General features: G+C 50.3%; 8 protein-coding genes and 1 non-coding gene across 10 annotated transcripts; 5 read left to right on the forward strand and 4 right to left on the reverse strand.

The window, feature by feature from the left end:
* Positions 1 to 292: 292 nt before the first annotated feature.
* On the reverse strand, positions 293 to 4785 carry Pmar_PMAR018040 (Hexuronate transporter, putative; the record flags this gene model as incomplete). The annotated part of the gene is made up of 20 exons (XM_002780944.1): positions 293 to 662; positions 714 to 1280; positions 1351 to 1470; positions 1515 to 1600; positions 1653 to 1817; positions 1861 to 2008; positions 2054 to 2170; positions 2222 to 2358; positions 2459 to 2498; positions 2547 to 2617; positions 2670 to 2734; positions 3049 to 3108; positions 3243 to 3302; positions 3395 to 3455; positions 3657 to 3779; positions 3985 to 4100; positions 4196 to 4405; positions 4485 to 4583; positions 4626 to 4700; positions 4754 to 4785. The coding sequence occupies 20 exons, from the start codon at positions 4783 to 4785 to the stop codon at positions 480 to 482; spliced, it is 2535 nt and encodes an 844-aa protein (XP_002780990.1). The 3' UTR covers positions 293 to 479.
* A 634-nt stretch (positions 4786 to 5419) lies between these two features.
* On the forward strand, positions 5420 to 5492 carry Pmar_PMAR018041. Its single transcript has one exon. It is a non-coding gene; the product is annotated as a tRNA-Asn (tRNA).
* A 1135-nt stretch (positions 5493 to 6627) lies between these two features.
* Pmar_PMAR018042 (hypothetical protein) lies at positions 6628 to 6940 on the reverse strand (the record flags this gene model as incomplete). The annotated part of the gene is made up of 2 exons (XM_002780945.1): positions 6628 to 6670; positions 6810 to 6940. 2 exons carry the CDS (start codon positions 6938 to 6940, stop codon positions 6628 to 6630), a joined length of 174 nt encoding a protein of 57 aa, XP_002780991.1.
* Positions 6941 to 9611: 2671 nt separating this feature from the next.
* On the forward strand, positions 9612 to 12889 carry Pmar_PMAR018043 (hypothetical protein). Of its 2 annotated transcripts, XM_002780946.1 has the most exons (18): positions 9612 to 9801; positions 9857 to 9998; positions 10042 to 10184; positions 10234 to 10369; positions 10525 to 10668; positions 10717 to 10788; positions 10935 to 11069; positions 11112 to 11185; positions 11229 to 11361; positions 11411 to 11512; positions 11558 to 11686; positions 11747 to 11879; positions 11926 to 11993; positions 12035 to 12185; positions 12238 to 12429; positions 12482 to 12579; positions 12631 to 12740; positions 12791 to 12889. In XM_002780946.1, exons 1-18 carry the CDS (start codon positions 9635 to 9637, stop codon positions 12861 to 12863), a joined length of 2202 nt encoding a protein of 733 aa, XP_002780992.1. In that variant the 5' UTR covers positions 9612 to 9634; the 3' UTR covers positions 12864 to 12889. The 2 variants fall into 2 exon arrangements, with proteins under 2 accessions (XP_002780992.1, XP_002780993.1); XM_002780947.1 differs by having other exon boundaries at positions 10042 to 10668; positions 11558 to 11641; positions 12791 to 12863.
* A 159-nt stretch (positions 12890 to 13048) lies between these two features.
* On the forward strand, positions 13049 to 13732 carry Pmar_PMAR018044 (conserved hypothetical protein; the record flags this gene model as incomplete). The annotated part of the gene is made up of 5 exons (XM_002780948.1): positions 13049 to 13168; positions 13213 to 13331; positions 13381 to 13470; positions 13512 to 13546; positions 13662 to 13732. 5 exons carry the CDS (start codon positions 13049 to 13051, stop codon positions 13730 to 13732), a joined length of 435 nt encoding a protein of 144 aa, XP_002780994.1.
* Positions 13733 to 14597: 865 nt separating this feature from the next.
* On the forward strand, positions 14598 to 16910 carry Pmar_PMAR018045 (RNA lariat debranching enzyme, putative; the record flags this gene model as incomplete). Its single annotated transcript, XM_002780949.1, has 16 exons — positions 14598 to 14714; positions 14759 to 14837; positions 14880 to 14935; positions 14984 to 15078; positions 15136 to 15187; positions 15326 to 15484; positions 15555 to 15651; positions 15692 to 15782; positions 15822 to 15981; positions 16027 to 16086; positions 16143 to 16187; positions 16236 to 16334; positions 16377 to 16523; positions 16567 to 16664; positions 16707 to 16839; positions 16884 to 16910. 16 exons carry the CDS (start codon positions 14598 to 14600, stop codon positions 16908 to 16910), a joined length of 1515 nt encoding a protein of 504 aa, XP_002780995.1.
* Positions 16911 to 17049: 139 nt separating this feature from the next.
* Positions 17050 to 17550, forward strand: Pmar_PMAR018046 (hypothetical protein; the record flags this gene model as incomplete). The annotated part of the gene is made up of 3 exons (XM_002780950.1): positions 17050 to 17137; positions 17239 to 17385; positions 17435 to 17550. The coding sequence occupies 3 exons, from the start codon at positions 17050 to 17052 to the stop codon at positions 17548 to 17550; spliced, it is 351 nt and encodes a 116-aa protein (XP_002780996.1).
* Positions 17551 to 18528: 978 nt separating this feature from the next.
* Positions 18529 to 20959, reverse strand: Pmar_PMAR018047 (Threonine synthase, putative; the record flags this gene model as incomplete). The annotated part of the gene is made up of 18 exons (XM_002780951.1): positions 18529 to 18599; positions 18642 to 18754; positions 18799 to 18890; positions 18942 to 19044; positions 19089 to 19153; positions 19200 to 19266; positions 19313 to 19407; positions 19452 to 19514; positions 19573 to 19657; positions 19708 to 19806; positions 19851 to 19966; positions 20117 to 20214; positions 20259 to 20342; positions 20390 to 20486; positions 20531 to 20603; positions 20648 to 20748; positions 20792 to 20860; positions 20906 to 20959. 18 exons carry the CDS (start codon positions 20957 to 20959, stop codon positions 18529 to 18531), a joined length of 1545 nt encoding a protein of 514 aa, XP_002780997.1.
* Positions 20960 to 21098: 139 nt separating this feature from the next.
* Positions 21099 to 24726, reverse strand: Pmar_PMAR018048 (hypothetical protein; the record flags this gene model as incomplete). The annotated part of the gene is made up of 15 exons (XM_002780952.1): positions 21099 to 21215; positions 21270 to 21352; positions 22108 to 22241; positions 22296 to 22423; positions 22467 to 22571; positions 22621 to 22710; positions 23014 to 23101; positions 23326 to 23430; positions 23478 to 23532; positions 23656 to 23740; positions 23793 to 23911; positions 23963 to 24036; positions 24081 to 24166; positions 24210 to 24338; positions 24556 to 24726. The coding sequence occupies 15 exons, from the start codon at positions 24724 to 24726 to the stop codon at positions 21099 to 21101; spliced, it is 1569 nt and encodes a 522-aa protein (XP_002780998.1).
* Between the last annotated feature and the right edge of the window lie 369 nt (positions 24727 to 25095).

The following is a 25095-nucleotide window of genomic DNA, read 5'->3' on the forward strand; positions in this document are numbered from 1 at the left end:
TGAGCGTTGCAGATCTGCGAGAGACGAATACAAGAAGCCCTGCAGTCCGTACGTATAAAGCGTGATCGATATTCACATAGGTACATAGCGTTCAACGGACATTAGCATAAGTTATCACACTCTCGTCACCAGCAACAACAACTATGAGTATACTAGTAGGCTACTAGTAGCTTTCAGTGATAGTTACTGTCATTTTATGAAGAGCTGCTTCCAAGCTTGAATATCTGGGTCAGTCGCGATTTGTTACACGCGTGACAAGTGTGGCGTTCATCAAACACAAGTAGGAAGTGATGAATACAATAAATTATGAAATATGTTAACACTACGTGACTAACAGAACCGTCTACATAACTATCAATGACAATCAATTCCAGCACGGAATATATGGTCACTTCTACGTCCTCCATAGTGCTGATAGTTGGCTTCAGTAGTAATGGTTTCATTGTCCAACAGTAGAGGCAGCAACCCATCGTCCATTATCACGAATGGCCAAGACCAAGGCGTGAGTAATATGCTCTACGGAACTGCATATTGCTCCTTGGTGATGACAAATAGCCTTGAACTCTCCTCACGTATACCTCAGGCATCACTACTGCCGCAGTCGGGGCGTTGGGCATGGCAGTGGCGATAGCCTCTGTAGTAGGGGAGTCGTAGTAGTAAACCTAATAGATCACAAATGGAAGATATGAAGGTTACCGCCAACAACAACTCACCGGAGAGCATGCTAGTTGTTCAGCCAGCTTCTCTGGACAGGGGAGGAATAGCCCGGTCTGTGTGCTCCTGTCGATCCTCTTCAAGTAAAGAGATATGCCCAAGCCTATAGCAGCCCAAAGCGCTAGACATCCGAAGGGCCAAATGAAGTCTCCCGATTCCTGATGGAGGAACTCGAGTATCGATGGGGCTATCGCTTGACCGCAGTTCTGTAGGGCGAACGTGAGCCCGAAAGCCGCCCCTACTGAGCGTGGTGGCACAGTAAAAGGAATACACGCCCATATCACAGCACCATACAAACAAATAGATATTCCCATGAGGACGAAGAAGAATGCAACTGAAGTGCAGTGGGGACACCGCGGAAAAACCATGAGGGAAACGTTCGTTATTAGTAACAGGGCCGAGGCCCAGACCATGAGCTTAGGCCTCTGACCCCGTCTATCTATATAGATACTCATAAAGGGCGAAAGGACCGCCCCAAGCATTGTAGGGATCGAGTTGATAGCGTTGGTAGTCTTCAAATCGAAACCGAAATGGGCATCAGACTGAAGATATGCCGGAGCCACCACCTGAGGAGAAATGAACACAATGATCATTGGACTGATCATAGGAGCAACAAGGGTAGTGTATTCCACCCACCTGATAAAATGGGAAGATGGACATGTAGGTGAAAACACAGCTCAGTGCCAAGCACCAGAACATTTTACCAAAACTTTTCACATCACTCAATTGGACCCCGCGATCCCCCGACTTCGTGTCCTGACTCAATAGGATCAAATCAAAGGCATTGAAGAAGACGGTACCTCTTCCGCCCCGGCGATATGGTTTGCCTTATCGTGAGAATTCGCTTGACGATCAAAAACGCAGGTGAGCACAGCACTTGTAACACCTACACACAGGCTACTATACGGAGAGAATAATGAGATCGATGTTACTAACACCCGCCATGCAGACCCCTGCCATGGCTCCAATGACGACACCCCAGTTCCGGACGAACATTGGTTGCGTGTTAAGCACCAGGACACTGCCCAGTCTAGAGAGTGTCAGCGAGCACCCAAGGGCGAATGCTAGCTCCTTGCCGCGGAACCAGTGGGTCATAATTGTACCTTAGACTAATAGCAGCCTTCTCGATGTACAATACTAGATTACTGTTAGCAACGTTGAGGCTTTCCCCTCCCATGCCGAATATTGCCCTTCCAACAACAAGGACAGTGAAAGAGCGCATGTGTAGGCCCAGAGCGTACACGACTGTGCCGGAAAAATTGATGAGAACGAAAAAAATCATAGAACGCTGAACCTAACGGGAACCCATGTGGACTCGGAAACGGTTCGGTGCTCGTACTCCAACAAGGTCTATGAGGAGCCCACCGAACAGTGGTAGGATCACATTAGGGTAAGCATAGACGCCCGAGATGACCCCATAGCCTGTGTCCGAGATCCCAAGCCTCTCTACTAGTACCTGCGCCCAAGTGAGAGCTGTGGTGAACGAAGAAGTGCTGAGCCGCATTACGTTGCGTGTAGCACTGCACATATCGTAGTTGTAGGTGAGTCCCATGAGCACTAGTGACTGCAAAATGAGGACGATGAACCGGACGGGGCCATTCCGATAACTCTGATCTTTCGCGAGGAGGGATTCTTCGAAATCGCCTGAAACAACCGTTCAGTTGATATACCTATCCACACCTTTGACTATATCGTCGTGGGTAGACTTGCAGGGTGATGCAAGATTCCATGGGATTCTTATTACCGTTCTCAAACCTCTCCTGGGAATCTCTATGCAGCCGTGCCTGCGATAAAAGGTTGTGAGCTCAAAGACCGAAGTTCTTGCTCACTACCGCTTCGTGCTGACCCTGACTGGGACCTTCAGATTCTTGTAGGAAATATTCTGCCTCCATGGCCGTCCCACCTGGAAAGATTACCTCCCAATCAGCGACCCCAGCCCTGCTATCTGGTAGTACTTTGCGTGTGAGGTCTTCCAGGTCCATCAAGATCCCGAATGGTATCAGACATTGCAGGTGAGAGTCTGACCACCACAAAACTATAGAGAATAATGTTGAGCTTAGGCTATCCAAAAAGACCGCGAAGAGGCAGCTTTCCCTGTACCTCACCGCCCCTGTGGCATGAACGAGCATCGTAGGCTCTGTGACCTCCTCCGTTAAACTCAACCAAACATTTGCCATACATGAACTACCGGTGAGACATGGACCATGTCTCGGGTAGAGTTCGGGGAGCAAACCCCAAGCTTGACGGTCATATTTCACATGGTTCGTCCTCAACACGTGCTTTCCTAGACGCTACAGTCACCGTGTTATCAAGCTAACGAAGATGTGGAGGTACAGTTTCTTCACTGAGTGGAGCTTCAGTTTCCTCTTTCTCAAGTCGGTTGGCTTGTGGTATCTGATGACGTCGTTTACATACCCGAAGAAGAATCAAGAACGCAGGTCAGAATACTGGCCGTGCCATTCGGCATAGTCTCGCAAGCCGCAGCACAAACCATGACAATAGTATAGCAAGATGAAATGCTTTTTCACATCTCCAGCACGGTCTCTTCGTCCGGCTTGAGTTCTTGGAGCTCCATGAAAGACCAGCACCTGTTCACGGGTACAGCCTCGACATTGTTTTCCAGCGATAAATTTCATGGCCATGGTTTCGCAAGTCTTAACAGGTACAAAATGTGGTTCACCTCGTTGACACTTTCTTCTTCTTAGGCTTGTAGTGTTTGAACTCGAAAAATATTGCACTATCTGAAATATCAGACTGAAAAATGATAAAAAACGACAGCGGCAGGATTCGAACCTGCGCGGGCAGAACCCAGTGGATTTCTAGTCCACCTCCTTAACCACTCGGACACGCTGTCACACAAAAATTACGATTTCTAGCGAGATCCATAAGTGTGATGTAATCCTCAATATACCTCTAAGTATAACACTGAGTTAGCGACTCACTGGTTCTCTGCATTTGCTCAAGGCTAACGGCTAGATAAACTCTTTCCTCAAAAAGCACATGGTTGACGCGTCTTTCTCTGCTTATATGAGTGTCCACCGAGCAAACCACAGTTTGGTCGGGATCTGACGAATCAACGACGATGACTTACCTCACACGGACGGTGATCAGCATCAATGGCTCTTACCTACTACAGATACTGTGGTTATAGGGTCTACATAGCTCTGAGCATCCTTCAGCCCCCATCCCTCTATCCGAATGGCAACCACTGTACCTCAAGAGTGAGCATATGAATGGAACTCGACAAGCCGGAAATGGGCAGCAACCCACCCACAACTTCGGTCAAAGCAGCATGGCTTTGATGGAAATCAGATACGTCTCGCTGGGCATAGTCGACAGTATCTCCAGCAGTGTCATCCTTAATTATCGGGGATGCCTCGCGGAACCTTCGACGAAACACATGGCACTAATTTACGTCCATCAACTGATAAAACGAGATCGACCATTCGACGGACTAGTTCTCAACCTCTACACTCCTTACTTGGTCGCAGAGACCGGAAACTTATCTGCTGCCGCGTAAGGGCTCGCAGCAGCAGGGAGGAAGAGATAAAGGATCACTAGGGAATAGGAAGGCGTGTTTTGAATAACCAGCAGTTCGAACCGACCAGGTTCTAGGGACTTCAAATCGGCTATCGTTATGCCAAGATGACCACTTCTTACGCCCGATTTCGACAGAATCTCGAGCCGAGCACTGAAATGAGCTGGTTGATAATGATACCGACAACACAGTTGTAGTTCCCTTCCCCGATGCGAGTCTGCTACTATCACACCTCAGACACAATATGATCTTCCTGGTGATCTCCTGATCTGTTGAACTCACAGCCAAATGGCCCCGAGTCGCCGCCATGTCGATAGCGAGCTTTCTATACCTCAAATGAGCCAGTATTCTATAACAGGGTCCGTGCTAGTACCCTTCTTGAGCTTCCAGTATTTGACCCCAGTCATCAGCTTCACATGCCTTGGTAAGCTGGGAAGCCCATCTCCGCCTACAACCAGCGCGATCCATCTCAGCGCAGGTAGACCTGTCGGCCGACATCACCTGATATCGCTGGCTCTCCGCGGCGAGGCCATTTGGATATGATGCAATCACGCTCGAAGACTGAGCAATACCGCCCTTCATGGTATTCTAACAACGCAAGACCCTCGAAACGTAGAAGCTACCACGCAATATATGGAGAGCCGATGGTCTATCGACTATGACGAGGCCGGGAGGACTATCTGGAGTGTTCCACTGTTGGTGGCGTATCTCACAAGAGGGGATGTTACGTCCTCGAATCAGGCCAAAAGTGTGATTGCGGAATGGGTCAGCCAATCGAAACAGTCTGGGCGCGCGCCTTGAGGTCCACTGTGGCATTGCCATGCTACACTAGAGTGCGGTCTGAGAGCAATCCCAGCCTGTCAAAAGATGGAGCTCCTTCGCGAGGTTCCAAACAAAGCTATAAAAGCGAATAGCATGAACTGTTGTGATGATTATACGCTTATCCGAAGTGAGGATCAATGAGAGCCAGAGAACGTCCTTATAGTTAGCCAATATGAGTTCGTCGCCGGGGAGACAGAAGGGCACAAGACAACATACCGAGGACCAGTTGGAGTATTAATGATCGCGTAATGAGGCTGTGTTTGAGCAGTAGATGGTGTTGATCGATCACGATACGACTGAAGGGAACAGGACCTCATCTATGAGAATCAGTGAAACACCATCATAGCTCCGCTAGCTCAGTAGGCAGAGCGTGTGGCTGTTAACCACAAGGTCGGTGGTTCGAACCCATCGTGGAGCGCTTTCATCACAACCCCTCGAGTGTTGCCTCACATTCCTTTCTTATAGCACACCGCCATCGCTCATATGTCCACCGGGCAGCCCAGCAAATAGCAATGTACGAGTGGAAGAAGGATAGGTCACCCCGTACTCGAGTCACTCGCAGTCGCCCTCCCCGACACGGGTTGTGATCAGTACATCGCGAGTTGGTCCTAGGCATTCGAAGACCTACACGCAAGTACGGTATGCTCATTCACAGAGGACAGTGTTGAGGGATACCTCGCTTGCACATGCGTGCCCATTTGCACAGGCGTGCTAGGTCCGTGTGTAGGCGTGCTACGCGGAGTCTCGGTATAACTCGTTAAATCCTTTTCCAATATGTCCGATCATGAGTCGAGCATGCAGTCAGAGGAGGCACACGGGAGCGAGTCCCAAACAGTATATCATCGTATATATCCCCTTTGAGAAGGAACCATCCCTACTTGGGCGAACCTTGAATTATATCCGACGAATTCTCGATAATATATGATATATCGTAAATCCTCCCATACGGTAGACTCCTGTGCATAGTGTGTGGCAGCGGGATCTCCATCCTCAACAGCCTAAGTTGGTTCTTCCTCATGGTGTGAGCCTATCTTCTGGAACCTGTTGAGCCCTCGAGAATATCCCCACCTCCGTTCTCCGCGTGAATACTGCTACTTTTATCGCGAGAAAGCCGATGGACCACCTGCAGAAGATCTTGATGAAATGAAAAAGTCCATACCGGGCGCCGTAATATACCCTAGAGGATCTCGGGAAGATTCCCTCTGAGTCGCACTAGCGTGGTTCCCCATACCTAGACGAAAAAGTAACTATCCCGTAAGTCTAAGCTGTGAACGAACCTGGTATCACATACCTATCGCTGCATGATATTGTTGAGCATACAGAGCAGTTGAGAAATAACTGAATAGTCGCATCTACTTGTCGACGCCTGTTCAGCCAGTGGCTAATGCTATATAACGGAGATCGGTGCGGTGGATGGTGCGGCTGAATAATAACATTCTCCTCCTGATGACAGAACCCTTAGTATGAACTACGCACTGTGATTGTCAGAGCTCACCTACGCGACTGCTGCTGCATACGAGAGATCTTCGGTGAGACGTTCTCTTGAAGCAATCCTAAACCTTTAACCTTTTCCGCGCTGCTTCCTTATCGTAAAACCTACATCAACACTAATACCACCACATGTTCCAGAGAAAATCTGAAACATCTCATTGGTCTTCATTCGCCTTAACAATTTATTTTCAGGTCGGATAGGTCTGAGCTCCGCATTGACCACGAATCCCATACCAATACCAACCTATGGATGAACTTATTTCCAGCAGTCAACAGCTTCCCTTGCATAGCAGGAAAACCACTGGTACCGGAAGCTCCAGCGCCATGAGGAGCTCCGATAGCCGCGATATCATCTCTAAGAGCACCGCTGACCATGTTCGAGAAAGCGAAGGACTTCCCCTCTACGTGATTGCTAGACCCGTGGTGAGCCCATGGTGGATTCACGGTGAACTAGGCCGTCGCCTGGTTCGCCGTCCACGGTTTTCTTCCGATCATATATTCGCCGTCCTCAGCAAACACTCCAATGATGCTGTAAGTGTCATTCTAGTCCCCCTCCCTTACACCACATTTCCCTCAAGTTGGCTATGCTAGTCTGGTTGTGAAGTTATCTTGTTGAATGGCGTCCTCAAATGGACTACTACCGTGCCGAATAGGATAATTCCATCGCCCTGTATTAGACAGTGGGGTAATAGCCTGACGTCCTTAACAAGTTTGGCAAGTTTCATAAGCAACGTGCAAAGCGAAAAGTGTGAACAATTTTCGATTTTCGAGCGGAGCGATGAACCCATCGACTCCATTTAACTGAGTTATTGCTCAAGTCTGTATCGTATTAGTTTGAGCTCTTTTCATGGGATGTACGTCGAGTTCGCTTCCAAACGACGTAGACGCCTATGAATCAATATACGCATCACCGACCGCTAAGCGACGTCGGCGAAGGAAGCTATTCGAGGTCCCTCAGGACAAGGCTCAACAACAAAGACCACGTCATCACATGGGGTCTGAGGAGACTAATCCCGGTGGGGACGCCACGTGTAGCACCAGTAGTTAGGGGATGATGATAAGATGTTCGCCCGATAGGTATTAGCCCCTTCGTCGAGCAATCTCATGTTGAAGTCGAGCACCCGCGGAGCTGGCCTTCCAGTAGGTCTCAAGCGCCGAGGTGAGTAACACTGATGTGAGCAGGTCCAGGGTGTAAGTCTCGGCTCTTTACGATTCATGAGCATTCTCCCCTTGCTGTTGTCGACAGAGCACACCATGGTAGCGATCCTCATCATAGACGGAGCGATTCCAGCACTCGTCGTGGGCAGCAACATCATCACAATGATAGTCAACAAGTATATAAGAGTCGTTCGAGATCGGAAGTCCGCAGTCGTGGAGTATATCGATGATAGGCGTCTACGATACACACTCGCTTAGGGCATCCATCCGCTAGTCTGTGCACTGGTGATAGTTCTCCTCATTTTGACAAGGCCTCGTTTTATCCCAACCTACCTTGGCACTTCTTCCTTCCCAGCGAGCTGAATGGTGGAACCTTATCCGTATCCTATTCGAGCTTTCCCCTTTGTTGGTTTATACTAAGATCATACTATGCCCGTTATTAACTGTCAGTAATGTATAGCCTGTGTGTAAATCCTATAATAGAAGTCTCTCATCATCTTCCATCCGTGTTGCGTAGTCGACTGGGACTTCCCTTTATAGCGAGTAATACACGGTACATAGCCACGTTTGTCTCCTCATAGGCGTCATGTGCTGATGGAGAGATCTTGGACGGCTTCCTTTCTCCTCGGTCTGTTGCACTGTCTGCTGACAGAGATGGCTCATTGTCTGCAGTTGCTCGAGTGCCTGCTACCAGCCACACCCCTACTCAATTGTCTTGTCCTGCGAGTTAATACACTCGGCCTATGGTTGGTCATGGTAAGGAGGCCTCGCTCTAAAGCCCTTGGCAAGCTACCGCTCTCTCATGGGGTTTCGTCCAATGATGATATCGCGGAGGAGTGGTATGAAGGTAGTAAGGGTCAGGTGGATCTCCCATCGTGTAGCATTCCAAGGCTTCTACTCCCAATCCAGGTGGAGTAGGATGACATACTTTCTAGGAGTGTATAATAAAGCTCTCCTCATTGGTCAACACTCCACAGCTGTTCGCTCTCAAGGGCCCCCTTCCACGCTCGCCCTCCCCCCTATTGTAGTTTCCTTCCGGTACTATCAAGTTGCTTCGCCTGTACATTGCACTCCTCGTGTGTGAATCACCTGTTATCAATGGCACCCCGAAAATGTATCGGCCATACAATCTTAGTGCTTGCAGAAGCCGGCAGAACATGTCCGAGGTGGGCCCCTCTTGGGATCGAGTCTGGGGGTTGGAGCGGTTCTTTTAGTACATTCCGTAACGACCGTCCAAACTCTATGGTTAATAGCTGACTAGCTTGTCGTAACGCTTCCATATACTTCACATTTTACTCGTAGTTCTATTTTCAGTATGTTTCCAGGTCGAGTTTACATTATTCTTCATCTGGATGTACTCCTCGAGTGCCTTCATAGATCTATGCCTTCTGAGTAGATATATGCCATCACTCTTGGGATGGTAGCTGGAGCTGCTGGGGCCGCCTATGGTACTACACGTAACGATGGAGTGGGGTATGTAGCTCGATGGGCCGGCTCATACACAGTCGCGATCGTCCATCAGGTGTCTATCCCGGATCAGTTAAATCAGTGCATCTGTGCTTTGGGGCACGGAGTTCGCTCACCGGTATGGGATCGGCCAAAAGGCCCAGAGCTTGGTCTCAGAAGTAGCAATAGTAGGAGGGAAAACCCTGGTGGTTCCCGTTGGGCTCTATTCAACCCAGAGGGCCCGAGAGGTCAATGACAACTACTGTGTGACGGTGAACCTATATGTGGGTGCCGTAGCGGTGGGTAGGCGGTTGGCAGAGCTCGACGGGTTTCTCCATGATCCTCAGCATGTTGTACACAAATCTGCTTCTCGATTGATCTAAGCATAAGACTGATCAGTTAAAGAGTTGGGTTGGTCGTTTTTTTCATTATTGTTTGATGACTAGTGGCAGAGTATTTCCTATTATGGTGCGGCCCTCGGAGGAGTCCTCAGTAGTAGAGGCTGCTGCGACGCTGGTGTGGGAGTTTGATAAGTTCTGGTTTCCCCCGGCCTCGGACGAACCTCAACCATTCTGGTTCGCCATGCACTCCCATTTACCCAAATTCGATGCGCCCAAGAAGGAAGGACAACGGTAGTACCATCATACCGGCCGGCGTCCACATTCTCGCCATGTTCTACCGGTGCAGTTACTTCCCAGGGATCCTTCCACTCGTCTTGTCGATTCTATTGAACCCGATAAGGGCCTGGTCCTTGCCCATATGGTTCCGCTTACGCCTGGCCATCATGTGCGACCAGACGATCCGTAACGTAACTTTACCTTCTGAGCAAGTGAGTGTTACTCCTGCTTGCCCTACTCTACAATGTTCCGCAGGCATTTGTGAAAACCCTAGCGGACCGAGTAACTCTCAGACTAGCACAGACCATCGTCATCGACCAGCCTGATAACGGAGCTATCATGGCTACTCATGGACTTTACAGAGCGCTCTTCCTCACCCTCATATTTCGCCATAACGGGTAGTAGTACAACCTCTGTGAAGTAGATAAGGAGGCAATGCTGTTTCAGCCTGGCCGAGATGAGTCTGAAATTGCTACGGCCTTTGCCTGAGGACAACGAGACAGTGGGTAAATTCACAGAGTGCACCAAGGCGGTTCTATGTAACCGGTATATTAACTACGCACTGAGTGACGCCTGCAACCCGGTAAGAGGGCGGCGAGTCGCGGGAAGCCTTCTCCTGGATAGGGGTGCGGTGTCCCTGTGCTTACTAGCAGCTATCAGCTCGAGCTCAGTAGGAGCTCGATAGGACGAACCTAGTGTTCGGCTGGAATAGTCCCCACCTCGATGGATGTACTCCAGGACATCGCAGAGAAGAGACCTTCTGAGGCCCCAGAGGACCGCCACGTTTTGGACGAGCTGTGCCGTGACGACCCCGAGTTCCTGGTCGAAGGCCCCGAGTCGGATGCTGACAGTGCCCTCATGGAACGGCTGAAGGACTTCTTCGTAGTCTTCCTGGATCTTTTCTCGTCGTCTTATTGACCTTCTGTCAAGTTACTAAACTACCCCAACAACACAGTTCCGAAGGTTTTAGTACTTTCCCTCAGCGGTGGAGTGGACTCAATGGTAATATCGAAGTTTTTTCTCCTACTTAGTGGCCTCAACACCAGGCTGAGGTCCCGAACGTGGCGTCGTCCTTTATGAATGAATCCCTTGATCCTCGGTGTTCCTGTGGACTAGTAGAACTGCTATCATCGGTCTCCTCTTGTCAGACCCACCTCTACCTCCTTTCTAAGCTGCAACAGCCTCTAGGCTTCAAGCTCGTCGCTTGCCACATTAGACACTCTAACCGAGACGACGCCATACAGGAGCTACAATGGGTCACCTACGTAACAGCACGCCTCGGGGTAGGTACACTCCAATGCCTCGCGTCTACAGTTCTGTCTAAGGTGCCACTCTACCACCACCATGTGAAGCTCCGTCGGCCGCATGGCTCTCTCAAGACGGGCATCAGCAGGATGGAGTACCATGAATAGGGGTTGGACCTGTCACCATCCGCTTTGCAGTTACGAGAAGCAAACCCGAGATATTCGGTTCAGCATGTACGCTAAGGCGCACAAGCTAGCGTGGGCTGCAGCGGGCCTTCCTGAGGAGGAGCGAACTCAGCCTGTCGTGGTCGTAGGCCACCACATGGATGATGTACTGTCGTCTTGGCCTCCATGGAGCTGCTGAGACAAGCATTGCTCAGGTGGATGAGAATCGCCTCGCTGAGTTGGGCAAGGGCAACCTCCTGAACATCAACGGTATGGTCATCAACGCTGAGGGTGACGGCGACGACGAGATAGGGGGTGTAAGGTGCCCCATAGGATGGCACAGGGCATGCTCGACGTGTTAGGTGTGTCAAGTACGACCGTTGCTATTGAGTACTCGGAAGGAGGAGCTTATCGCCTGTGCGGCACGCCACAATATTCCCTACATGGTAGACTCAACGCCGAAGTGGAGTCGCCGGGGTTGGATACGAGGGGTATTCAGAATAGGCCATCATGTGCCGTGGAGGGGGGCTTGGAGCGCGCTCTCTCTGTAGGTTCTAGATCTGGGCTTCCCGGCTGATGGGGAGGCTAGGAAGAGCTTCCTCCAGGACTTGACGGAGGCTGGGGACCTCTCCGATGTCCTCGATCAGCAGGTGTCTCAGGCGTCCATCGACCTTGTTCCTCATAGTAGATGCTTGTAGCCATTTCTGAGCTGACATGTGTCTTCTTATAGGAATCATACCAGGAGGGGAGGCTAGGTTCAAAAAGCAGAACCGTGTTGTCAATGGCTTTAACTTCCTAGTGAGTAGTAGTTCATCCAGTGCCTTTTTCAGTTGGCTTAGGCGCTCGATACGAGTAACCTGTTCACTGATGCTGCCAAGGACGCCCCGTTGCTGATGAAGGAGATAGCTGAGACGAAGGAGAGGCTCCTCAGTGTGGTGTCGAGGATCGCCCAGGCCTGGGGACCTGCTGTGGCTGCTTATAAGGAACGAGGCGAGTCGGGGAGCTTCTCATGGGTTCAACTGAGCCCATAGTGGTTTGTCAGTTTCCCTTTCATCGGAGGAGACCTCAACAGGAGAGTCCGCCTCTTGTGATGCTTTGACGGATGAGGATGAAGAGGTTGGCTGTGACTCACCTCACAAGTGCCCGATACAGCCCATACGACTAGCCCAGCTCAGAGATGAATCCCTCACAGTCACTATATTACTCAACGTCATGATACGTCTCCATGACAAGAGTAAGCTTGCAACGACATTGTTAGTACTAGGCTGTATGTGTTGCTGCCTTAGACCCGATATATCGACAACAGTTCTTCCAAGGCAAGAGGCCTTCTCGCCGTTCAGTAGAGCACTTCTGTACTACTGCGCAGACCACTCGGAAGCCCTTTGTAATGGTTGCCATATGCTGCTACGTAGCTGCTGAGCTCACCTGGTTGTAGGTCCTCACTGCTATGCGCAAGACATGTCCAGGTCTATACGTTTCTTCACCCAGCTACTTATGCCTGTTTGACCATAATGCGGAGCTCGATGAAGCCTCTGCAGGGAACAGGTAGTCTTAGCCTACGGGTATGATGTTAGGAGGATGTTATTCTGCCTCAGGGAGTCTCTCGCGAAAGTGCTGTTCAACAGCTTCACCAGAGTCATAGCCGAAAGCACTACCAATGCTAAGTAGCTGTTCTGTGCCTTATGGTTTCTTCACTCACAATGTACTTGGGTTACCTGCAATAATGCTGTTTTACAGTCACTGTTCTCTATGTATGGGTAGTAGCCTTTCTACGGCACCAGGGGTCACTCCTGTGAAGAGAGAGGGGATAGAAACTGCCAGTCACAGCCATAGTAGGGCCTTGGCATTCACTGATGCAGCTGACAGAATCAGTGCTCTCAGTTGGGGAACTGCCGGCCTACCCTAAGAGGCGTGGGCCCAGTACCACTGTCGATGACCGTCAGGTGCTCCTGCATGTCTACGACTTGGATAAGGTGATCAGCTTGAAAAGTGGCTGATACACGGTTGCTGGTCACAGGTGGTCAGCCATCTTAATGCTGTGACTCGAGCCTTCTCCTGGGGAGCCTTCCATGTCGGTGTGGAGGTATATGGAGAGGAATGGAGCTTTGGTCAGACCACCAACCCCGAGGCTACCGGGTATCGTCATCACTGTTATACTCTGATGGGTATTGGGCCGCTCCCTTAGGCTCTGCATGATCCGCCCTAAGTCCCATGAAGTCCACATCTACAGGGAGTCCGTGGTGATGGGCGAGACTGACCTTAGTCGTGGTAGTCGGTGGTCATCCGTCCTGCAGAGTTACCATACATCCTCTCTAGATTCTGTATGGAGGCTCCTGATGGCACTTCGGAAGGTATGGGTCGGTGGCACATATCACATACTCAGGAGAAACTGTATACATTTCGCTAAAGACTTTTGTAACAGTTCAAACCAGTAAGGCAGTACGCGGCAGACTGGTTCCTGCGCAGGCCATCGACTAGGCTGCGATAAGGAGATGCCCCCGTGGGTTGAGGCTTTGCCTAGTCGTACGGAGGGGTAGGAGGCCTCCGTTGAAGTAGCACTGTTATGTCGTGTTGTTGTAGGTTGAGCCAGAGCCTGGATACAGCGTCGTCCCATATGAAGGCAGTTGATCAGTGGCTGAGGCTATCGGACGGGTTTGGGAGTCTGAAGTCTGCTGTTATGGTATCTTTTCCTCGTCATTCACTTAGCATATGCTTCACGTAGGTCGCCGATGACTCATTGGGGATTTCGAGGCGTGCGGTAGCGGGATGGGAGTCTATGAGAAGGAGCAACAGTGGGGCTCGTAGATGAGCATTCGAGGGGATACAAGCCTTAGATGTCTTCCTTAGGTGTGGGTTATTTCGCATCCATACGCTTGGGCGGAGGAGCATCACGGCGGGACTTGGAGGAAGGTAGTGTGTTGGACTAGCTACTGGCACATATCTGTTCCTACTACTACTGCTCAGATGTCGTAGTCGAGGATCGAAGACGACTACCTCCTCCCACTGCACAGGTAAGGGCCCTTGATGCTGCTCCCATCAGGCAGTGGTTATTACTCTACCCAGGACACCTTGGTCAGGAGGACGCTGATCCCCACCATAAACAGAAGCCAGTCGGGCAAGCTTCTGGAAACGATGAGCACATCTCCATCGGAGGAGACCTCAGCTCAGAGTAGCACACTAATCGGTTCCCAGTAGTGAGTTGGTGAGGGACTCAGGTCTGGTGAAGAAGTCCGCTATAGGTGAGCAGGTGGCGACCTCAGGCTTCCTGTGAACAACTGCCCATGACCAATATGTCTGATGGACCATTGCACAGCAGTACCACCTGTCTTGCGTTCAGTCCTGTTCGATTGCCGCTATGGTCATACCGTGTCAGCTCTTCGACGGTGCATGGCCCAGCAGTAGATGAGTCAACTGCCTACTCCTGCTCCCTCTGAAGCATTACCTCAGTATGACCCGGCCCGTCACCTCACCATAGCGGTCGAAGGATGCGCCCATGGGGACTTGGATAGAATCTACGAGGTGAGTGGAAGGTACCTAGCCCGTCTGATGGGGTCTCTTGTGAGGCCATTGAGCATCTTGGGCGAACGAAGAAGACTCCGCCGGTAGACCTCCTTATCTGCTGTGGAGACTTCCAAGCCATCCGTAAGCGCCAAATCCCATGTGGTTTTCAACAGCGTGTGGCAGGTACTGAGGCTGAGCTCAATGAGCTGGCAGCTCCGATGAAGCATCGTCATATGAAGGTGTTGAGAAGGGAGGGGAAGGTCCTGTCTTCCGAAGTCCTTTTTCAGGACTTCCATCGATACTGGACCGGTGAGAAGGTGGCCCCCGTAACGACACTATTCGTTGGAGGAAACCACGAGGCCCCATCCCACCTTAGAGAGCTGTAGTAGCGTCACCTGTTTGTGGCTGGTTTGATCGATTCAACCTACGCTCCTGATAGATACTATGGTGGCTGGGCCGCTAAGGGCATTTACTACCTTGGACACTCTGGGGTAAGTTCATCCGGGTTGGCCCTGTATGGGGAGGAGGGTCGTAGTCGTTTATATTCCCACAAGTATGTCTTATGATTACGCCCCATTTTTTGTCGCCTTAACGTCATTGCTTATGTTCCTAGCTATCCTCCATCGTAGGTGATACGCTGTAAAGGTGTCCGCATAGGAGGCTTCAGTGGTATTTATAAACCCTATCATTACGGCCTCGGTCACTACGAGGTCTCGCCCTATACGGAGGATACCAAGCGCTCGGCATACCATGTTAGGAAGTATGAGATGGACAAGCTGGCTGCCTTGGTGAGTGACGGATCGACATACTCTGTAGCTTTAGTGGTAGGGTTAGGCTGACAATGCTGATGCCATGGAGGTTGATCCGCTTCGAATTGTGGTCAGCCACGACTGGCCTACTGGTATCACCGACTATGGTGACACTGAGACTTTGTTACGGGTGAAGGACAGGACGGGTAGGTTGAGGCGGGAAGAGGGGGTCGAAGGGCAGTACAGGTACGATGCGACAGGAGATCAGTCGAGGGGAGTTGGGCAATGCTCACTCGATGGAGTTGATGCGCAGACTAAGGCCTGACTACTGGTTCAGGTAGGGTGATTCACATTCTCATGTGGACCTCCTGTTTAGCGGCCATATGCATGCCAAGTACACAGCGCTGGTGCCTCATGAAAGTACTCAAGAGCCGCACCAGTCGCCGGCTCTTACCCGCTTCATAGCGCTTGACAAGTGTGTGCCTCGGCGGCAAGGGTCGTTGGGATATATGCACATTATGACGATCGATGTGAAGGTAGAGGAGGAAACGTCGATGGTTCTAGTCAGACTGCTGCTTCAGACAGGACAGCTGTGGGCTCACAGTCTAGAAGGGAAGGGAGGCGTAGACGAGCTTGAGATGGTAGGGCAGCAACTGCTGACTACGGTACTGATTTATAGTCTGCTATGCTGTGTTAGGACCCTCCTAAACGTCAGAGAGTACCTCTTCAGTTTGATCCCGAGGTAATTGCCAGTGCTGCATCGGTCGGGTTGTATAGCCTTCCTATTCAGTGGCTTGCCCTGCTCGCCGTGAACAACGACACGATCCCTCATACCAGAGACCACTGGGCAGGTAGTGTGAAGCGGCCGACCGAAGAGGACATCGACAGGGTAATGCCATGGCAGCGGCCAGCTTGTGGACACCCCTGGCAGGTCCGGACGGCCCTGGAGGCCAACGACGATGTCATTAAGGCTGGAACAGAGTACGAGATACCCGACAGCTTCGTCTCGAGTGAGGCTGACAAGCCAGGCGTTCATCGTCAGCGTCAATGGCTCATGGATCTCTTAGGGACTGAGGACGTGAGCCTGTATAGACTATGATAGGTGTTATTCTCGGTGGCAGGTCCTGGGAGTTGCTGAAGCAGCGGGACCTGCTGCTGCTTCTGGGGGCTTTGAAATAACAGGAGGAGCTCTTGGAATGGACGGCAGACTCAGTGCACAGTAGGAGCGCGCATGAGTGTTAGTCAGCACTGGCCTCTTCAGTGGTTTGGAGACGTCCGAGATGTGCACTGATAGCGGTGTCGTTTTCTTCGACGACTCGGCTCCCACTTCGACCGATTCACAGCCCGAACCGAAGCGTGCCCGAACAAAAGAGGAAGCTGGGGTGAATGAAGAAGTAAGGTGTCCTTAGCAAGGAAGCTTGTTCATTGGGCGTTTCAGGATATTGATCTGGGTGACCTGGACTGAGGTGTCTCCCGCTGTCGTTAGACGTACACTATTCCGTAGTTTCGTGATCTCTGTGGAGATGTCGTTGCGCAGTGTTCAATGATAAACTGATTGGGGGAAGAAAGGATACTTTGAACAACTTTTGTTTTTGCTCGAAAACATGCCGGGTGAAGGCAACCCTTGGGAAGACCTGTGCGAGTGGGTTCGCAGTCAAGGAGGAAGTCTGGCTAATGCGCTGGGGAATCTGAGTGAGTAACTGGGCCTTGTCCGAAGTTCAACGATGCTACCATGAGGCAACCAGCTTCCTATTGCTATCGATCGGTCCTCATCTGCACTTGACCCCATTTAGATAATCAGGGTACATACAGCGACATTGGCTCTGGCGAGAGCGATGCCTTACAGACTACAACCACTTCTTCATCTCTCCTGCCAGTATCGCCGTTTGGGATATTCCTCATGGCCCTATTGTTCATTTGGGGGTACCTCTACCTTCAGGGTGAGTGTCGAATGATGTATCTACAGTGTCGACTTCCTTCGTGGTATAGGGAGAAGGAATCGTGCGCTCACTGAGAAGCCTCGGAAGTCGCGTCATGATACCGACCGCAATGACAAGGATGATACTGGGGGTGGCCCCCCTCCCGCCACCGGGGGTGTGTATTAGAGATGCTCCATTTTGAGACCAAATTCTGGTGACAGTGCGGTCATACTCAGTCGTAACCGATTTTTTTCGCTGAGCGCGAGTTGTTGTGTGCTGAGTGAATACACAGGGAGGTGAGGTTCCATGGTGCAGTGCTGCACACCATGCATATGTTGGGGCGTGCGTTAAAACTCTCCACTGGAATGACTTTCTCGCGTTACGGTTTCGGAGAAAACCAAGTTGTAGAGGCTCAGATTTGGTGATGGAGTGAATGATCACGCGAACATGCCCAACAAGTCCTGCACTTGCGCTGGTTTCCCATGCGATAAGTTTCATGTGGAATTGTTGAAGCATCCGACCGGTGAATTCTTGAAACTCCACAAAGTTGGGAAGCTCGAGCACCGCTTGAAAGCGTATGCTATGCCGATCACATCCCGTGTCTTGAGCGATGCCAGATCCGATCGGGTAGCAGAGAAATGAGAGACAACAGTTGAATAATTTGGCCAGCAGTAATTCCTTAAATTTGGAATTCTCAGAGATCAGGATATGCTCGTGTGGAGATGAGTCGTACAGCTCTGGCTAGGCCTACAAAGTTTTGATGGATTGCTGCCATAGTTACTTTGATATCTGTAACATAAACAGGCATTATATGGGCTCTATGTCATCGAGTCGATGATTAATAACTATAAGATAACATGTACAGGCTAAGTTCTTACCACAGTTCTCGGAAAACGATCTTTTATCACGGATTGAGGATTACTAACCTTGAGTTGACATTGATATGTAAAGAGCTCTGTTGAAAGACGCGAGGTCGGAGTATCATACGCGGCCGAGGCTTTCGACCGAAATTCTTCCAATCCGCACGGAACCACCGTGATTGTCCTGGTTTACCGAATGAGTATTATAAGCACCTCTTTCCCCTAGATGCATCTCAAATATCGTGCAACTTTCAACACAACTCCAAGTCGCAGAAAATGAGAAAGTCTGACTCAGTCACATGCTCTACTGCTTTCTCTTCATAACCATCATCGCCCCAACAGCAACAGTTAACACTGCTAGACCCGCAGCAACTCCTGGGAATAACCTTCAACGAGCTGGAATGGGGAATCTCCTACCATATACTCCTCCATTACAGCAGCAACAACGCTTAGAAAAATTCCGAATGAGGTATTGTTTAACATCCTCAACATCGTTCTGCATCACGGTACGTCTGCTAGGAAGACTATATCTAAAGAAGACGATTCCACGCCCTGATGAGCTCAATCTACCTACAGGCGCTCGAGCTCCCTCGGCATGCAACTCGATAAGGCCCTCATAAGCTCTGGTGAAGCACCACCTTTCTCCCTGTAACTCGCCTGGAGAGGCTGAACGCAAACTATGACCACCCCGTAGACGATATGACTATCTACACTCACCTCGACGAACTTGGCAATATGAGCAGTAGCTAGAGCCACTAGGGGGATCTTAGACGACCCGCGATCCTTCAGAAACTGTTCACCAGCAGCATAACCAACGGCACTGAAGATAAAGGATACCGAGCGAAACACATGATGAGCACTTACGAGTGGGGGCAGAGGAGATATCCGGCATCACGGAAGACCATTGCCACGCACTTCTTAGTCTTTTCCTACCCAAAAAGATCGACAGTAGACAACCTATCACAGAGAGGGTACCTCGTCCACGCAATATGCGATGAACTCCTTTCGAGCTTTGTCGAGTTCCTCAGCAGTGACGGAGAATCTAACGCCGTAGAGTCTCATGTCGTTGCTGCAGTAACGCATCGTACGCCTTCTTGGTTTTCAAGTCCCCAATCTTCTCATTCAAACGTCTGGTGTCTCCCTTGAAGAGATAATAGAGGAACCTCTCAAAGTTGGAGGATATCTGCGACACCATCGAGTACATGCTGCATAGAGCAGATGCCCTACAGCGATGTCCATGCTGGGGGAGAGACTCGGCACGACTTCATCATGGTAGGAATACGTGCCCGTCTGACAACAACACCAATGCAGCTACAAGACCGTTGGATCCTCCAGTGCCGTAAGTTACCTCAAAGAATTTGGGTAGGATGTCATTCTGATTAGATGCAATGACGAGGCGATCTATGGGAGCCCCCATCATACGGCAATAATAACTGTCCAGGAAAGCTGTCGAGAGAAAGGAGCTCTTCAACATGAAACCTACCCAGCGAGAATATCTCCGAAATTCCCAGTGGGGACCACAAAATCCACAAGCCGGCAGTTCTCCTTCTCCTGAATCCTCGCGGTCGCATACGCATAGTACCTACCCGAAAACAATACCACTGTATTTGATACACATCTTCCTACACTATTTGTGCAAGTATGCGAGCCCAGTTGATAGAGTTCACCGCGCCAATGCTGAGCTCTTCCTTCAACGGACTGCTCATTATACTCTTCACGATGTTTTGGCAGTCATCGAAATTCTGACCAGCAGCAGATATTTACAAAACACATTCTATCGTATATCCCTTTGGGAAGGCATGCAATAATAGAGAAGGACCCAACAGACCACCTCCTTGGCATGCTTAATCTTCACCTCGTCCTACACAGACGTTACGACGACGATGACCTACCCCCTTCACTGCTATACAGTGGATGTTCTCATCAGCTGTAGTGGTCATCTGCAGCTCCTGGATCTTCGAAGTGCGACCGTAGGGGTAGAGGATGACACCTTAACGCACATACGCCTGAGCCGGCCTGTTGTTATGGAGTTACATTTTATGTTCTTCCTCCCCTTCACGCCAGCTATAGCGGCACTTCCTGTGTCACCAGACGTGGCACCGAGTATAAGAAGCTCCCCTGAGGTGAGACCCTCCCTACTAGGGGAAGTAAAAGAAGTCTCTTACTATGCTTGCGCTCAAGGCATAGCTCAAAGAGCGGACCGAGCAGCTGCAATGCTAGGTCCTTGAAAGCGAACGTTGGCCCATGGAAAAGCTCTAAGACCTACGACACCAATCTATAGCTACGCTCCACAAGGCATTCAGTACATATTGCTTCCCAACGCGCTTCACAGGAGTGAGCTCATTATCGCGGAAATTGCCGTAGGCATCCTCAACGAGCCTGCCAGATGAACTCCCAACGCCCACCAAAGCTGGCGATTCTACTTCTGCAGCTCCGCATCAGATATCTCCGCGGGAGATATGAACTTCCTCAATACACGACAAGCTAGGGGCCTATACGCCAGAGTCTTCCACTCTTCCCACTCCTAGAAGGGGTCATCGGGACCATTGTCAAGGGCATGCCCCCACCTGTGGAGTGATCTTAGGCACGCTCTCAGGGATGAGGAGTCCACCGTCACTTCCCAGACCTTGCAGTACCTACAGCCACCCTGCGAGAAATACCAGAAGCCTTTCTACTCCTACCGTATCTATGAACGAGAGATGAACATCCTTGCCTCTTGTAGACTTGTACAGCATACTACTCGTTGAGTGTTGATAAAAATCAGCGCAGAACTATTGAAGTGATACCAACGATTATATGAACTCAAAATGGGACACAGGGAGACTGGAGAGTAGAATGTTACTGTATTGGCATACTCGGTCAGCATACTCCTGCTCAGCCCCCACCGAGGACCGTTCGAGCGATCCAACTCTGCGCGAAATGAGCAGCCGAGTCCACTATCAGCCAGAGGAACGTGAATGGGATGTCTGTCATAGCCGCTGAAGGGAGTACCTCAAACAAGACAACAAACGTAAGTTAAAGAGAGCTGTCCGTTGGATGGGCTACCTTCCTAAGAGTCGCGAGTAGTGGTTGAGTAAGGGCTCCTGCTCCAGCATACAACTTCCATGCTAAAGGCATCTCGGGGCTGACTACACCCAGAGTGAACAACCATGTGAGGAAAGAGCTCAAGGACATCGACCATTTGGCAAGCCTCAAAACCAGGGATGCACACCGGAGCAATGGGAGGATCCCTCCTACTATACCCACGCCGATATTCACGAGGAAGGCTACAACCGCCAGAGGCCGAGCCAGGCGGGAAGCACCACCACTGCGACCAACTGCAGCGCTCAGTAAGAGGACCCCAGATACTGCCGATACCGCCCAGACCCCAAAGAGGGGAGGCGAGTAAGGAGGCAGCTTAGGAGGAGTGACGACACGAGGAGGCGTCAGCCTTCCTCGCAGCGAACCCACAGTAGAGAGCTGTGTCGGGACGTTGGTTTCCACTAGATCATGGAAGCCCGAGGCAAATAATAGTGTAGAAGTGCCGATATAGCAGGAGACCAGAGTGAGGAGAGTAACAGTCGTTGGTCGTAGACCCTGTCGATGCTCACGTCGAGCCCTCTGCATCGTGATGGGCATACGACTAAAACTGCAGTACAATCGTGATATCAGTATCAACACGACGAGCAAGAGGAATAGGAAACCTTTGCAACACTTGCAGTCGGCCGTATCGATGTGGAACCATAGGGAGGCTCGTCAGCGCCCGCCCGAAGGCAGGCTTCGAATACAGAGCACGACTGCTCGAACATACCTACAAGGGATGAAGCAGGCAGTGATAGCACTGTAGTGGAGCATTAAGGAGACAGGGCCAGGAAGAGGGGGAAAGATGGTAAAGAAGCCTTACCCTCCTCTGAGCTATCTTCATTCCTCCCCTCCTCTGGGGTATGGATGTCAAACTCACGACACTCAGTGTGAGGTTGGCTCCAGAACTCGAGCGCTGACCGTATAGTAGACAATGCGTATTGACCTTGGGAGAATCTAAGATACTCCCGTTAGACTCTCCCCCTACAACAGCACCGCCCAAGAGCTCACTTCAACTCCTCATGAGCCTCGATGTACATATCTATATGGCAGATATGAGCATTCATCTGAATCCTCACGTTACTGCGATCTCTATTGCCGGTCAGTAGAGCCACAGCGGCCACGAACATCGCCAGGATCTGCTGATGATATTCACGACATATCCAAGATGGAGGATACTACATGATCAGCTGACACTTCCACCCGGACTTGCCCAGTGTGCTCCGCCCCCCTCATGGACGAGCGGACGATCTCTGATACCAGTTTCTGGCACTGCTCTAATGCGGCCTGATAACACGCCCTCACATCGTTGTCTGTGAGTGTAAAAATCACTCACCGTAAGAGCCGAAAGCTTGTCCATAGGAGCTATGTGATTATCTAATTCGCCGAGCTCAGCTACTAGACTCTGGACACAGCGCGACAACACCTGCAATGAGTCAGTGTACGGTCCACCGTGAACCAGTGCGAGAAAATATGCACTTGGTAAACTGCATGTGTTGGTGACAATATTGAAAATTCTGAAAAAATTTCGGAAAATTCTTGTCGGTTTCTGTACACTTCTACCCGAGTTCGTATGTCAACTTCTATAATAGAAATTGACATACGAATTCGAGTAGAAGTGTCATAGAAGTTCTACTATTAGTGAGGAAGCTCCCAAGCTGAGCTGAGGAAAGCAAACATATATTCCTCCAACACTGAAAAGAAACCAGAATGGTATCAATGGACATACTTCGTCCTTGGCCGCGAGAATATCCTTCGGCGCAGCTGCTGCTGCCAGAATCGTTCGTAAGTTCAGGTTGCCTCCTTGGGAGTAGTTCCTACATACACACAAGATCAAAATAGGTAATGCCGCACGGAGATCTTCATGACGACGATCGGTATTGAAAAATACGCCCACGGTCTGCGAACCGGGGACAATACGAATTTTCTGAGCAGATTATCATAGGTTTCTGTACACTTCTACCCGAACTCGTATGCAAACTTCCATAATTGATGAGGAAGCTCTTGCCCTCAACTGAGGAAGGCGCAACGATGAGCATACCTTATGTGCTCTGTAAGCTTGGTATCATCCACCAGCGTGTACTGGAGTAAGTGGGAGAAGAGGAAAGCATGCAGAGTCGCATAAGCTGTTCTCTCTACTTCATGCCTACACACAAGCTCTATCGACCCTTATCCACTTCAACACAGTACTACTTTATATCCGACCCTGGGGGCGCTGCTATCGGTCTGGGAATTTCAGAATGCTTATCTGAGAGGCGACGAGAGTCCTGCAAACCTGTTCTGGGATCGCATTTTACGAATGAGAGAACAGTTCTAAAGTAGATTGTGGATTCAAGATTTAGATTGTTCAAGACTACTACGTCCTTATTACTCGCCTCGTATCTCTCTACAGTGGCAACAGCCTCATCAGCGATGGCACGAATCCTCACAGCCGCTGCCTTCTCATAACCAGGTACCTGCTCATCACACTGTTAGTCTTGCTTGCCCACCATGTGCCGCTGAGCTCACCAAGAGGTATGTCTGACGGAATCTGAAGATCTTATCGTAGAAGTCATCCTCTGCTTGCGGGCATGCAGTAAGCCAATCACATGGACCCGTCATGGCCAGGCTGGCCGGGCCAGCTCCACCTGACAGAGGGAGAACCTAGCCGAATCAAAACCTAAGGCTACCACTACTACCTTTACTACTGGTGTATGCTCCACACACGGGCCTGTCCAAGACGAATATCTTGAAATTGATCCCGTAATCATACCTGTGGGAATTAACATCACGGTTTGATCACCGCTGCCCGTCTACATATTCTCCGTTTGAGTAACGTGACACACTCGTCGCTGCCCGAAACCAACTCCGGTGATCACTCGATCGGCCTTTATTTCCAATCCCTGGTAGACATACCATAATCAAGCTAAGGAGAATAGCATGTACCTGCCCTCTCAAATTGCAATACTGGCCCGATACGTGAGCGCTCTGTAAGATATGGGCCTCTACTTGGTGTTTGCTTAGGCACACGCTTTCAGGCTGCCCAGCCAAGGATCGCTTACAGGGCACGAGAATCTGAGCAAATACTAAACCATTTTCGATGGGAACGCCGTAGACGAGCGGAAATGTGGTCTATTCATCCGAGGTTTCAAGGCTGAGAGATCCTCTCCAGAAAAGATTGTATTCCCAGAAGGTGATTTACGACGGCTCAAAACCTCCGTGATAATCTACGTATAAAATCCACTATAACATCACCAACGGAATCCTGCACGTTGATGCGGATGAGTATTACCACAGGCGGCCGTCCACTGCTTGCGGCGGCAGAGGCAGTAGCAACAGCAGCTCCTCCTCCTCCTGCTGCTGCGTACTGTAGTAGAGAATCCTCCTCTCTAACCTTGACGAAGAAGGGATTGGCGAAGATGTCCTCTTGAGGAACTGACGAGATCTTGGAAGCCAACTCCATCCAGGGTATAACAAAAACTTCGAAAAAGGTGCATCTACCATCCAAGACACATACTGAGCGACCTCTCACACTGAAGGCTCAACCTCACCACATTTTTCAGAGTTACCTACGTTTCCTTCCAATTGAACTGCATACGCACGACTACTCCTCACACTATACTCTTCTACTCGGGCACCTTCCACTACAACGGAAGGTTAGAAGCATGATCACTCACAAGTTCAACGACCCCAGAGGCCACCATACATGGCAATATTGAGGAATATACTAACACAACACATACCAATAACGTGTATACACTAGGAAGTCACGCTTAGTGGAAGACACCCGGCCAGAACAGGGACAGGAGTGAGGATATATGATGTAGTATGA

This window comes from Perkinsus marinus (genome assembly GCF_000006405.1).
Source record: "Perkinsus marinus ATCC 50983 genomic scaffold scf_1104296943930, whole genome shotgun sequence".
NCBI lineage: Eukaryota > Perkinsozoa > Perkinsida > Perkinsidae > Perkinsus > Perkinsus marinus.